General features: G+C 36.8%; 3 protein-coding genes across 4 annotated transcripts; 2 read left to right on the plus strand and 1 right to left on the minus strand.

Moving 5' to 3' along the window:
• The first annotated feature begins 268 nt into the window (after positions 1–268).
• On the plus strand, positions 269–8,159 carry LOC145502780 (rabenosyn-5-like). The gene is made up of 9 exons (XM_081482158.1): positions 269–905; positions 1,896–1,996; positions 2,984–3,047; positions 3,295–3,456; positions 3,833–3,959; positions 4,156–4,213; positions 6,185–6,255; positions 6,456–6,542; positions 7,071–8,159. Exons 1-9 carry the CDS (start codon positions 509–511, stop codon positions 7,609–7,611), a joined length of 1,608 nt encoding a protein of 535 aa, XP_081338284.1. The 5' UTR covers positions 269–508; the 3' UTR covers positions 7,612–8,159.
• On the minus strand, positions 7,875–10,605 carry LOC145502787 (small ribosomal subunit protein mS25-like). Its single transcript, XM_081482168.1, has 4 exons — positions 10,400–10,605; positions 9,256–9,362; positions 9,090–9,180; positions 7,875–8,662 (listed from the first exon to the last, which is right to left on the minus strand). The coding sequence occupies exons 1-4, from the start codon at positions 10,525–10,527 to the stop codon at positions 8,476–8,478; spliced, it is 513 nt and encodes a 170-aa protein (XP_081338294.1). The 5' UTR covers positions 10,528–10,605; the 3' UTR covers positions 7,875–8,475.
• Positions 10,606–10,658: 53 nt separating this feature from the next.
• Positions 10,659–13,195, plus strand: LOC145502788 (small ribosomal subunit protein mS25-like). Of its 2 annotated transcripts, none has more exons than XM_081482170.1 (4): positions 10,659–10,876; positions 12,086–12,192; positions 12,459–12,574; positions 12,659–12,738. In XM_081482170.1, the coding sequence occupies exons 1-4, from the start codon at positions 10,689–10,691 to the stop codon at positions 12,662–12,664; spliced, it is 417 nt and encodes a 138-aa protein (XP_081338296.1). In that variant the 5' UTR covers positions 10,659–10,688; the 3' UTR covers positions 12,665–12,738. The 2 variants fall into 2 exon arrangements, with proteins under 2 accessions (XP_081338296.1, XP_081338295.1); XM_081482169.1 differs by having other exon boundaries at positions 10,664–10,876; positions 12,459–12,555; positions 12,659–13,195.
• Positions 13,196–13,489: the final 294 nt, after the last annotated feature.

The following is a 13,489-nucleotide window of genomic DNA, read 5'->3' on the forward strand; positions in this document are numbered from 1 at the left end:
TCAAAAAGTTGTTCATAAATTGCTCGAAAAATTTTATTTCAAGTTATTTCAAGAAGTATTTAAAAAATATTTGGTGTCGTCCTGTTTTCTAAGAAATTTCGAAAATTTATTGTTAATGAAGCCAAAAGTTGTCTATATGAACTTGGAATTTCCGTGAAAGTGTTCGGAAAGCTTCGAAAATCTTTCTTGAATTCGGAAATTCGGAAACCTTTGTATTCCCTCATTAAATAAAGTTTTTTTTGTTTTTGTTTTGTGTTTGTTTTTTGTTTTTTGTTCTTGAATTAAAACATTCCCTGTGGGAAACATTGGAAGGAGGAACTGTTGAAAAGTCTTCAGAAGTTCATGTCACAGAAATCTGTCCTTGTCCGTATTGAGCGGGCTAATGCCAACGAGAGGATATGAGCTTTTAGTCTGGTCAGGTAAAACTGTCCGAAACGGGGGCCGGCTTCAAATATTGTGCATGTGGGCGTGGTAAGTACCGCGGTGCCCCTTCACCGGCCTTCCCATAATGCCCTACGGTGTGAATAACCAAAACCAATATGGCGGCAGATGTTATGTTCACGAGTCGATCATAATAAAGAAGAAAACAATCTCAAACAACTCATCTGTTGGCATACACGTGAAAATGGAGAACGACGATATCAAGGAAGGCTTTATTTGTCCAATGTGCATGAAGGATTTGGGAAATGCTTCAGTTTTGCAAAAGCATTTTGAGGAGGTTCATTCGGACGACAAAGACACTCTACGTCAAATACGTGGGATGTTTGGGAAGGCTAAGAGAAAGATTATGGATAAAATCGAGAGTTCTGAGACAGATGGTGCAATCGGTGAGACTGTAGACGGTACTCTTGAAGGACCTGTAAACAGAGGAGTGGATCCTTTTCTTTGGGACAGTCAAGATTTTGGTGAGGAAAACTGGGAATTCGTTTACCCATAGGCTTAACAAGCTTATTATATTAAACATGAGCGTATAAAGTGTCGAGTCTTACGTAAAGTTGCATTATATTCATGCTGCTAGACTGGCTCTCTGTTTCTGAGGTAAAGGTGTTTATCGAGGTTCTATTTGTCGTTTATCGTGAACGAATTTTCACTCAGTTGGGAAGTCGATTTGCCTTTCTTGAATGCCAGCTAAATTTAAGCTCTTATATGAATTAAATAATCTGCAAAGAGAGATTTACTCGTCACCGCAGATGTAAAAAGAGAAATTAAATTGAAAATTAGATGTATTAAATTTGCGTTACTCACCAAGATAATCTGTATCTCCCATAATTTTATTTTCTGATTGAAAAAAATAGCAGCGTAAAGTTTCTACCCGTTCCATTACTTTCTAATATACTTGAACTCACTGTCTCCTTTCTGATGGGCCGAAAGCGTACAGTGAATTTCAAAATCAGTGCCTGTGACATTATCTAGCTGCAGATTATACAATAATCATGTCAAGGACACTCAAGGTCATGGGTAATCATGTCATGTATGACCGTGGTGCATGATTTCTAAGGGTAATCATGCCAAGTTCGTGCACTTTGTGTTGCTTTCAGTCAGTGAAGAAGCAAAATCTTGACTTCCACTTTTTTTTTCATTTAATGTATAATAACAACAATTATTAGATTCGGTTTTGTGATATCCAGAATAATCAAGGTCTCAGGAAGGGTTATCAGCTTCAACCTTGAGCTTCAGCTGATAACCCCTACCTCGACCTTGATTATTCTGGATATCACAAAAACCTCATCGACTAATTGCTTAGTATTGGACTGGCAACAAAAACGGGCTGAATTCAGTTATTCACGGGTCCACTGGTAAGGTAAAAACATTGTCTGGTTGTATATGTATTATGACATTTTATGGGTGTACGTGTAATTTGATATGACTGACAGAATATTTCCTCTTGTGATCAGGGGTGTCAAGGAGCAGATTTAGAGAATTCAGGGATAGGAGAGATGCAGAAATTGATAGATTTGTTGTTGAAACCAATAAGATCCTGATAAGACTGGAAAAGGTACATGAATGTTACTGTGCATGTGTAGTGCCATATCACTGGAGTTTGTAAGATGAGTTATTCCAGTTCGTAACCTTAGCTTCTGAGAATTTATTCATCAGTACCGGTGTTTAGTGAATCATCCAGTCTCTGTTTGTACTTTTTAGCCTCTAATGTCTCGAGCAGTAAGTTTATGTAGTCTATACCACTTACTATATACCGTAAATCCCTGAATTAGCGCCTCCCGTCAAATAAGCACCCCCTTTGAATAAGCGCCCCTCTTATTGGCCAAAATTTAAAATAAGTGCCCCCCCACTCTCCCCCCCTCCCCCTTGATTAAGTGCCTCCCTCGAATAAGCACCTCCCGGCTTCCATTAAATTTGAAATAAGCTCCCTGGACACTAATTCGAGGATTTATGGTACATACAGTCAAACCTCCCTACAACGGCTACTTTTTTGTCCTGGTAGACAGTCCATGTCATTCACTTATACTTTAACCTCTCTACGATGGCCGCCTCTCCACAATGGCAACAGCCACTAAATGTTGTACCCCCAGAAAAAAAGAAAACAAAAAAACAGGCATAACAGCCACTTTCATATGTCCCTAAGGTGGCCATTTTAGAGAGGTTTGACTGTAGTTGTTGTAAGTTCTTGTTGTCATAAAAAATAATAGGCCATTTGTGTGATGGTGTCAATTGACTACAACTACCAGAATCCTTCACTCTTTCTGTTTGTTATGCTAATTGGGGCAATTGTTATTTAAATCCCACTGGGAATTCAAAATTTAAATAATAAAGAAAAACAAAAGGAATTCTGGTAGTTGTAGTCAAATGACGCTAACATGCAAATCTGCTATTATTATAATAATGTAATTTTTGAAAAGTAATTTTTTTTGCCCTGGCTGCAGACAGTAGTCAATCAAAAATTAAAGTTTTCAGCTAAAGCTTTGCAAAATATATTTTTGTTAACGATCATTTTATGTTGTTGGCAACTGGTTTATTTCTTCAGCTATTAAGATCAGGAGCTCATGTTTTGGATTCATCTCCAATACCTGCTAGAACAGGGCGAAAAAGTGAGTATGCAGTAATTTAAAACTGTATTATCTCAAGTAAATGAAAATAATAGTAATATTATTGTACCACAAGAGATCATTTTATTGTATAATTGTTATGATCAGGATATCATTGTTTGCAAATAAATTGAAGAAAGTTGTTAAAACAAGAAGTGTTGAAAGTACTTCACTTCTAAACAATCTATACATGTAATTTAATAATTATATTTAACGGGTTTTCACTACAATGATTCAAAATGTTTTGCAGCTCTAGAGAGAAGTCTGGTTCCATGGATAGCAGATAGTGAAGTGAAGTTTTGTCCAATTTGTAAAAAGCAGTTTAATGTCGCTCGGCGTAGGCACCATTGCAGACTGTGTGGAGGAATAATGTGTGCAAAGTGCTCTGCATTTGTGTCAGTTTCTTTTTCAAGTAAGAGTTGTGTACAACACATTCCTGAACATTTATGTATTCAATATTATATATCAAGTTAAATGTAAATACATTAATTAGTGGGCGTTTAATATTTTGACGCAGGTTCAAAATGTAACCAGACTAAACAGTCACTTTTTAAAATGCACCCAACAACTGCCTGATAACGGGCTTGTAAAATTCAACGAACAATTTTACATGTAGTGTGCAAGTCAGTTGTTCATTTAAAGAACTTTAAGAGTGCATCATCTCAGTGAACAACTCATTGGCATGAAAAGCTGGTCTCATGCATGTAAGTTTTCTGAAGGCTTTACTGGCATGTCAACAGGTTATTCCTAGGAAAAACAAAACATTTGAAAATTGATCTATTTCACAGTAACTCTGCTAAACCTGGACAAAGCTGGCTCACACAGTCTTCCTAAGCACTCAAAAGGTCGTTCAAAAGATGATTCTGATGAGGCTGGGATTCGTGCATGTCAGGCCTGCATGGATTGTTTAGAAAGGTATGTCAAGTGCAGTTAGGTCTGTAGAATGGTCATAAGAGACACAATATTATTAATAATGATGAAAATATTATTTTTGTTGATTTTGGCTAGAGATGCATGTATGTAATATTTTTCACAGTTATGTAGCATTGATTTAATGGTCTGAGCTCTTGTTTTGATTATTTTTGGCACACAATATTGTATTGGTATATAGATATGATAGACAAGAAAAAGAAAAGAAAACCAAGCCTGCAGTTGTTCAGCTGTATGAGGTAATCACTCAAAAATAATCTTAAGGTTACAGTATACCTTCAGATCGGCAATTTTCTTCAAATTTGGATTTTTGGTTCAAAGTAATGGTCGAAGAGTAATCTCTAATTTCTGAAAACAAAATTGAAAAAGACTTTATATTGGCGGAGAAATGGAGGTTTTACGTTATGGCCGGAAGTAAAAGTTCCCTCTTGATTGACAGCCCTATAACGTGTACGCAATCAACCGAAACTACATTCGCGGGAATATTACCGATATGGATACCATGAATTGGTAGGCTACTCAGTTAATCAGCATTGTTAATCCAAACATTTTTCGTATTAGGTGTAATTCTATTAAGTTATAAGTAAACATGGACCACGGAAAACTCTGTTTACCAGTTCGAAAAAGCGAAGAACGAATGAAAGCACATCAATGAGTGAAGAGGAGAAAGTTGGCCTCGCGGATGAAGCTATAGCTATCGTATCAAGCGGACAAAAAGATCGAGTCAAGAGAAGAGAAAGGTTCTGTAAAAATTTGGGAATTCGACAGCGATAACAGCGACGTTTACAGTGACTCTTTTGTTGAGCCCGATACCGATGAATCGTCCAACTCATTGAGATCCATGGGAATATTATCCATGCACATTTGCTCCACCGCGCTTTCTTTTGTTCAGTTTGTTCTCGTCGCCCAGCCACTCTAGCGTTCGTATCCTTTTTCGTCTTCCTCGTTTTGCCAGACCAGCTTCAGGAAAAACCGAGCTACAGAAAAATTATCTCTCCGCCTTGAGCGCATTGCGAAACACAAGGGGTTTTTTGGAGATTTCACCGCGAGTTAATGGTAGTAAATTTTCCTTTCGCTGATTGGCTCAGTGATCTGAGAACCCAATTGAAGGCGTTTGTGGGTGGAGTTTGTTTGCGAAGCAAGAGATTTTTATTAACGCTGTTTTCTCGAATAAATTTTTTCGCTTGAAGCAGACACTTTAAAGAGTTACAACTCAAAGGGGATTTGTTTGATTGCCCTCAAATTTGGACAGTAGCTAGATTAACATATAAAAAACAAAAACGTGTCTGCGAATTGTTTATTTCGAAATATTTTTTCTCCGAGAGCATTTTTTGTACGATCGCTTCACATTTTTTAAATCCTGTTTCGAAAATGTTCTGTAACTTTTTATTGCAATTGAATGTGGCAAAACGCAGACACGCTTTTTTAGCGCTTTTTGCCCTGAAACCGAGAAAAAAAATAAATTGGCGAAAAACAAAATTTGCTTTGACTTGTATCTTCCAAAAGATGATTAGGACGCTCGCATTTAGTGGCCGTGAAAAAATCGGCAGTCCATTTTATTTCAAAATTTTTGGCATGGCTTGATAGCCAGCTCTATAAGCTTTAATTTGATATAGGGCTTTAGGTAGCTACAGCTTAAACCGGACGTGCTACATCGCTTGGACGCGAGACACCCCTGAAGGTATACGGTAACCTTAATTACTGCTTTTCAACAATGGGATATTAAATAAATTTATTATATGTAGGAGGTAGGGTTGACTATTTTAGACGGACCATGTGCCGCCCAACAATGGCAGAATAGGTTATTTCCGAGTTACCTGAGTTGTGCCTCTTTTTCAACGCAATTCCTTGTTCAAAATCTTTCATATGGAAATGAGTTTGATTTGCATGAAAATGAACCAGTAGGGGAAACACATTTTCATATGAATGCTTTTGAATGAAGACTCATTTTGACACAGAGGAAAAAGGCAACTCAGAAATGGCCTGGTTGTTTTTGACATGAATTTTGTGTTGTTTATAAGTATAAGGCATTTTTTGGTAAAAAATATCAGCATTGCCTTCTGAAGGGAGCAAATACATTTGTCAGTCATCAGCAATTATTTAAATTTGAGAACATTTTCCACCCAAGTTACTAAAACTAAATTAATAATAGTTATTATGATGTTGTTTATAACTTTGTTCTTGTTATGCACTGGTCAATATTTTTACAGAAAATGAAGAGCTGTATGGCGGAGGCAGAATCTTTACAACCTGTTTACACCAAAATGGCTGATTCAATTAAGTAAGAATTTATTATCATAATTAAACTGATTATCAATGATTTAGTGCAGCAAATATTAATCATTATTGGACTCATAGATTTGGAGTTAGTACAACCAATTTACAGATTGTATATTTTTGTTTCTTACATAAATGATAAGTGCTTATTATGTTTGATATGTTATGTTATTTTAAATTAATTTTAATAAATTATCCCTTCAGTTTAGGTGATATCCAGTATGATTTAGAAGAAGCTGCCAGTGTCCGTGCTAAATTAGTGAAGATGTATGAATCAGTTGACATTATAAGGTAAATGACATTCCAAAAAAATGTTGACACAAGTAGATTGATGTTACCTTTGTAATGTGTTTGTCAGTGTTAAATTTTCTCTTGAAGCCTCATTTAGAATTAAGTAGACTTTCTTCGTAATGTATTTTAAAGGCTGTTAAGCAACCCTCTTTTCTTCTTATCAAGTGCTTAACCATCTTGTTTGATAGTGAAACCAACATTAACATAAAGTACTTTCCACTGGGTGTTTTTAGTGCTCTTTTGTTCACCATGATTTTTGAATTGCATGGATTTCATTAAGGGCTGGGCACTAGGTAAATTAACAGGCTGCAAGAATGATTTTGCCCACCTGGTTTGACCATCTAATGCAAAGTTTTTCTTATAAAGAAAAAAGTTCATAGTTTTGTCTGCCTGTGAAAACAAGTTGCCACCCTACTGAAAATGTTAATGGAAGCCCTGGAAACAAGCAAATCAAACTTACTAATGTTGAATGGTTTTGGATATGGTTGTACCAACCATATGACCTTAATTTTTTTGTTATCTGTGCAGTAAAAAGATAGCAGCATTAGGCACTCAGGCTGATAAACAACCAAGTCCTCACACATTAAAACTACAGAAAGGCATCAGGGCTTATGCTACGGGATACCTACAGGAGAACATGTTCACTCTTCCAAATTTACCACCAGTTGACAAAATTAACAAACTTCAAGAAGAAAGAGCAAAATCGCTGGCTAGGAAAGCAGCTGAGGAGAAGGCACAAAGAGAAAGAGCCATGCAAGATAGACTACAAGCTGCAAAACAACAGCAACAACAACAACAAAGACATGGAAGTAGAGATTTGAACAGAAATGAGCCTTCAGGCAAAGCAAAGACTTCTCAGCAGATTCTAGAGTCTGCTGTAGGAAATGGTTGGGGCCCAGTCCCTATTTCACAAGGCTCTTCCCCAGACCCCATGCTACAGCAAATAGACATTATTAAAAGTTATATAACACAAGCCAAACAGCAGAGAAAGTTTGATGAAGTTGAGATGCTTGAAAGAAACTTAATGGAACTTGAAGAAGAATACATGAGGCAGCATCAGGGAAGATAGTGAAATAGCTGAACTGTTAATAGTTTCTTTTTTTTCCATACAATCATTATTTTTATAAGTGATGGACCAAAGTGTTTTATACTAGCACAGGTAAATAGTATTTTTTAACTGAACTTGATAATATCCCAAAAGGACATTCAATTTTTTTTATCCCTAATAACAACTTCATTGCATATTCTAAAAAGTTCATAATATAATAATTATTAATATTCTTTTTTACTTTCACTTAAAATAATCATTTGGTTTCTCCATTGAATGATTGAAAAAAGAAAAAGAAAAACACACACACAGTGTTGGCTAATTTTTGCAGTTACATTTGGAGCCTAATGAATTTGAGAAAATACAAATTTTTGACATGCTTGTATCTGGAAATTATATTCAAGTTCGTCTTCCTAGCGCGCATAACAGGCTGAGATTGAGCTCCAATACATTCAAACTTGATTCTCGGCAAATCAAGGAGCTAAGGTACATGTAGAATACTGATGGAGCTTGATATGGATCTCAAGTAAGATGATCTTGAATCGAGCTTACATGCAGTTGCCCAGAAAGTAAAATTGATCAAATAAAAATGTCATTTGAACAATGTGGCGGAGGACTAAAAAGCAAAACTTCACTGGAAGTAGGGAAATTGCATCCAGAAATAAATATTCTAAGCAATGAAAAATCAGAGTCTTTACACAGACCTCTGATGACCTGCATGTGCATCATTGTCTTATTACTTGGTGAGGTCAAATAATGGACATCCCAAAAGTCTAGGGATAAATTTAGTGTACAAAGAGACACTTTTCTCACAGCCATCATGCTCAAGTTGTTACTTATTCAATTGAAAGACAGTCCATCCTGTCATAACAGGTTGATGTAAAGTTATTCTGCTGCTGTGTCTTGCTTTAACTGCCAGAACTTTGGCTTCTTTGCATCAGGGTGTGGCACAAGGGCGGGGCATGGTGCCTGGCCAGGTTTTTCACATATGCAGTAGCAATGGCCAAATCTACCAAAGTTAGCAGGGTTTAAACGACCCGGATATTTTACTTTTGCTCTATCTTTCAGCTCCCTGTAGGAAATAAATAATTTATGAATGAAAATGTAGATGTACATGTAAGTACCTGATGAAACAATTAGTGGATTGATTAATTGGGAAGGAAGAGATGCCATTCAATGCCCTCACTTGGATCTCAGGGGAGTGGGGTGGGGGGTGGGGAGTAGAAGACCAGAAGATGTAGATGTGCGGTGGAGAAAGATGAGAGTAAGATCTTAGTCTGAAGCCTTTGCTCTTATGTATAACAAAGATCAGAAGAGGGAGTTGCTTGACCCTACTCTCCCCATGCAGGGAGAAAGGATTATAATGATGATGACCAAAATGTGAACAAAAAAAACAAAACAAAAACAAAAAATGAATTGTATGGAAATGTAAAAGCTACACTGTAGGTTAATAATGCCCATTGCCACATCAATGTTGGTAGGTGGAATGTAGTACTTACATTTCAGTTGCTCCTGCAGCTTTGCTCAATATCTCTAAAATTTCAGGACCAGTTTTGCTCTCCACATCAATCATTACTTTCTTTCCATCACCTGAACAAATGATTTTAGTTCAAGTAAGATGTGAAAAAGTTCAGGGCAAGTGACTTTAAATAACAAGATGCTTACCAAAAAAGATGTTCACCACTGGATGGTTCAATCTGTTTCTTGTTGTCATAATCTGGACCTTACGATTTTTATACTGAATCTGAGGAATGTCCTTGTAGATGAAATTCCTGACAGAATAACCAAGAGTCAGTTGAAACAGACAAATCTTAGGAGAATATGAGTACTTATAATATGATTAGCTTCATGAGTGGGCAGGATGAACCAAATCCTCCATTGTGATTGGTTACCTGAGTGGGCAAGATGAACCAAATCCTCCACTGTGATTGGTTACCCGAGTGGGCAAGATGACTCTACCTTGCTCACTCAGGACTACCCACTGGGTTCCACAAGAAAAATTTTCCTGAAAGCCATATTTAAACAAATCCTTTATTGACCAAGCTTGTTTGGTCAAGATGGATATTAGCCTTGTTCATTTTTTGCGAGTTTATGGACCTTGACTCTGTCTCCATCCTTAAACACACATAGCCGATATCCAGTCATCTTGACTTCACACTTCGTCAGTCACATATGTGTATAAAATGAACTGTCCCTAAAGTCCCATTTTCTATCATATACATGTATAACATGATTTAACTATTACATGTAATTACACAACATGCTACATACAGCTGTACACTGGCTTTCATTTAGCTTGTATGTAATCACTTTACAAAATTATTCAACAATAGTTTATAAACAGAAAACAAAATAACATGAAAGAGTTTCTTAGCTGACAATCAGAGATTCAACTGCATGGGTGGAAAGTAGGGGCTTTTTTAAACCTACATGCTGTTGGTGGGAGGGGGGCACTCTTCCCAAAGATTGGGGTGCAGGGTACTGGGGTGTGTACCCTATTCCAAACTGAAATATGTGATTTTACCCTACCCCATTCACACCTGATTCAATATTCAGTACCCTAGTTTCAGGGCCTGCTTCCGTCTATATACTCCAAATGTCCTAATTGCTTTAATCAGACACCATTTCTTGAAAGACGAAAAATAATAATAAAAAAAACATAGCTTTTACAGCTCCAGGTTAGCTGTAGGGCTGGGGTGCGTGTTTTACTTTATTTATGGCGGATCAAGTGGTTGTCTTCAAGGTACGAGTAAGATCAGACTGGAGAGTAGAAGTCACTATCCTATTCGCCTATTGGAAGTGGGCTTACCTCAGACCAAGACTTTCTGGTTGGTTTGTAAAGTTGATTAACAAGGATTTTACATCCGATTTCAAGATCAGCTTTCCAGCATTAAGGAATTCGAAGGTGCGACGAAATGGAAACCTTCCAGTTGGCATCTTAGAACCAAGGAACTACATCGAGCAAATTTGTGACAAATTTTACCGTCCACTCCACCATGATAGAACATGCGATTCTCCAGCGGTAATTGTGCAGTTTTACACAACAACCAGCAAGACAATGGGGAATGCCGCTGAACACTATTGACTAAGAATCCAAGATGGCTGCCAAAAACCGAGTTTACCTCGAAGCATTGAAATTCTTGGATAGCCATAACGGAAAGATCGGCAAATACACTGTGCAGCGTACACTTGAGCATTTGAAAAGGTGTAATGTTGTATTGCATGAAAATGTCAAGCAAATGAGGTTAAATATTGTGGAGCCAAATTATGATGATCGCGGAGCAGTGTGAGTCAGATAAAGTGTAGTTTCCTTATTTGTAACATTTCTGAAAATCTACAAGTTACCTTGCTCTCATTTATTATATGCAGTATTGTTACATACAGTTACATGAACACCGTGTAAGGTTGGTGTTGATACTTTGAGCTAGGAGCATATTACATCCTAATTGTTACGGGCCGTTCAATTTTTTCCCTTAAGTTACCCTTTTTCCGCCCTCAGAAAAGAGCTTATAAACAGTAGGGCTTCAGAAATTTAGCAGCGTTTTGCCTTACTGTCATCAGAAAAAGTATAGTATCCCTGTTGACGACGTAATTTTTCCCACTCCCCCGCAGAAATTTACTTGTCCCCCTTCAGAAATAAACATTTTGAATAATAACCCCTCAGAAAATGTCATCCATGGGATTGGGGGTGGGGGGGGGGGGGGGAGGGGGTAGATATTAAATAGAATGGTCTTGCTGCTACTGGGGACATTACATTCAATGGCATGTTGTCAGTATTTAAAAAAAAAAAACAATATGAGAATTAGAAATAAGACTTAACTGAATGCATGCACTGCAATGGGCTTGATGTGAGTATATAAGTAGGGTTGTGCGAGCATATGGTGGCATCAGAAACCTGGTTTATTGAGCATTCCATTCCAAAATAATGCCTCCACTGCAGGTTAGTATACAATTAATATTTGTACTTTAACACTTTGTACCATCTGCTGTAAAACATACAGTATGGCAGAATGACCTTGCAATAGGATGCTATAATAAAATAGGATTTAGTATGTTTGTGGAGTACTCTAACAAGGGATGCTGGCATTGATTTACATGCTTTTAGTGTTCGTCTCTCTAAATATGCCCTCAGGGGCTGACAGAGTTGCTGGCAAGTCATAGTAATTAGTATCACTTTATTTAACAATCATAACGAGCAAAATAATGGTGATTACAATGATCATGGTGATGATGTTATTGATGACGATCATGATGGGGAAGGAGGTGGAGGAGAAGGTTAACGAGGGCAATTAGTGATGATATAAATAGTACACACACACAGTCTCATGGGGCTTTATGTACAGTTGTGGGAATGTCATTAGACATCATGTGACCAGATATACACAAAAACAAAAATAATTATTAGAAACAATATAAAGGAACTTAAAATTACTGTTCCAAAGTTAGTGGGGCTCAGCGTAACTTCTACCTTTTTTTTTTTTTTTTTTCTTGGCAGACGTTTCTTCTATGAGAACTTTCCCCAGCTGAAGTTTAAAAATCCACATGTTGAATTTTCAGGATCACAGGAGAAATCACAACCTGCTGAACTGCTAATTAAATTTGGTATGTTGAAGTTATCAATATCAGTTGCTGTTTTTTGTTGTTGTTTTTTTTACTATTCGAGACTGTCCTTAAGTGTAAGTGTCTGGGATTAAACCTCTTCACTGGCAATTCATTTTTTCATTCATTCATTCATTCCTTCAGTCTATGGTTTATGGTGTATATTAGCCAGGCAGACAATAACAGGCACACTCTACTAAGCTGAGTTTAAGTGACTTATAAAAATACTTTAAATGTAGTTGTAAATGTCAATATGTTCTCTCTGGTAGTGAATGGACGAGAAGAAAAAATATCAGCAGCAAAGAAGGAACCTTTACAGATCATGCAAGAAGTTATACACATTGCAGCTGCAACACCTAGCTCAGAGTGTGTACCTGTATTCAGAGTGTGTATTGTATTGTATAAATCCCTTTTTGGCCCTGTGTATTACACTGTGTTGACCATGACTTCATTTTTTTTTTTTTTTCAGACCTGAAAATTCTCTAAAAGATGGTGACACATTAAATGAAGACCAAAAGCACACAAGCACCATTCTGTAATGTGTAATTCATGTCATGTAAAAAAAAATGAGGCACATGAAAAACTGTGTGCAAATCACCATGTTATGAACTATAGACAGCTTCACGTGAGATGTAAACAACACATAAAACATGCTAAGAAACTTGAGATAAGATTGTTGGAAACTGACAAAGAAGAGGTCGTATGTAGTGTTAGACTACAGTAAGTAATTGGGTGTGAAAACAAACAGAGAAGGAAATGAAGCAATGAAAAGAAGAACTATTAATAAACTGAAACAAAACTTAGACCAAGAAAGAAAGGAATGAAGAAAGAAGAACAAAGTAAACTTATACGAGAACAAAAGATCCCTCTTTCCAGTTAACTTTTTGCCACCATTGTGCAGTTCCAGGAAATATCCATGCTCTCCCCACAGAAGGGATTGGAATTTCCTGTTGGTGGGGGACTTCTATAAGACCAAAACAATTAAAGAAATGTATGAAGCTTAATTGGAATTTCCAGAGGGATGAGTGGAGGGTCCTATACAAGATCATTTCTGTGGGGAGGTATGGATAATTTCTGGAACTACACATTGCATTGCAGTAAAATTCAATATACATTAGAGGCAATTTTGGGCAGTTTTGTAGTTCCTGTCCAAATCAGACTGTGCATAACGTAGAAACAACGTACTGTGACAATAATTCCCTTTCTACAAACTTTCTAAATTTGGCTTTCTTTGATAAACATTGAACAGTTAATGTAATAAGTATTTATAACAGTCTCTGTTAATTTTAATAGTTCTTTC

The sequence above is a fragment of the Orbicella franksi genome, chromosome 11 (assembly GCF_964199315.1).
Source record: "Orbicella franksi chromosome 11, jaOrbFran1.1, whole genome shotgun sequence".
Classification (NCBI taxonomy): domain Eukaryota; kingdom Metazoa; phylum Cnidaria; class Anthozoa; order Scleractinia; family Merulinidae; genus Orbicella; species Orbicella franksi.

Coding starts and splice junctions, on each gene's coding strand:
- LOC145502787 (XM_081482168.1), bottom strand. CDS start 10,527: ATGCCAACTGGAAGGTTTCCATTTCGTCGCACCTTCGAATTCCTTAAT. Junction 9,181..9,255: donor AGTGGTGAACATCTTTTTTG/GTAAGCATCTTG, acceptor TCATTTGTTCAG/GTGATGGAAAGAAAGTAATG. Junction 8,663..9,089: donor GCTGCAGGAGCAACTGAAAT/GTAAGTACTACA, acceptor TATTTCCTACAG/GGAGCTGAAAGATAGAGCAA.
- LOC145502788 (XM_081482169.1), top strand. CDS start 10,689: ATGGCTGCCAAAAACCGAGTTTACCTCGAAGCATTGAAATTCTTGGAT. Junction 12,193..12,458: donor TGAACTGCTAATTAAATTTG/GTATGTTGAAGT, acceptor TCTCTCTGGTAG/TGAATGGACGAGAAGAAAAA. Junction 12,556..12,658: donor GCTGCAACACCTAGCTCAGA/GTGTGTACCTGT, acceptor TTTTTTTTTCAG/ACCTGAAAATTCTCTAAAAG.
- LOC145502780 (XM_081482158.1), top strand. CDS start 509: ATGCCCTACGGTGTGAATAACCAAAACCAATATGGCGGCAGATGTTAT. Junction 3,960..4,155: donor TGCATGGATTGTTTAGAAAG/GTATGTCAAGTG, acceptor ATTGGTATATAG/ATATGATAGACAAGAAAAAG. Junction 4,214..6,184: donor CAGTTGTTCAGCTGTATGAG/GTAATCACTCAA, acceptor ATATTTTTACAG/AAAATGAAGAGCTGTATGGC.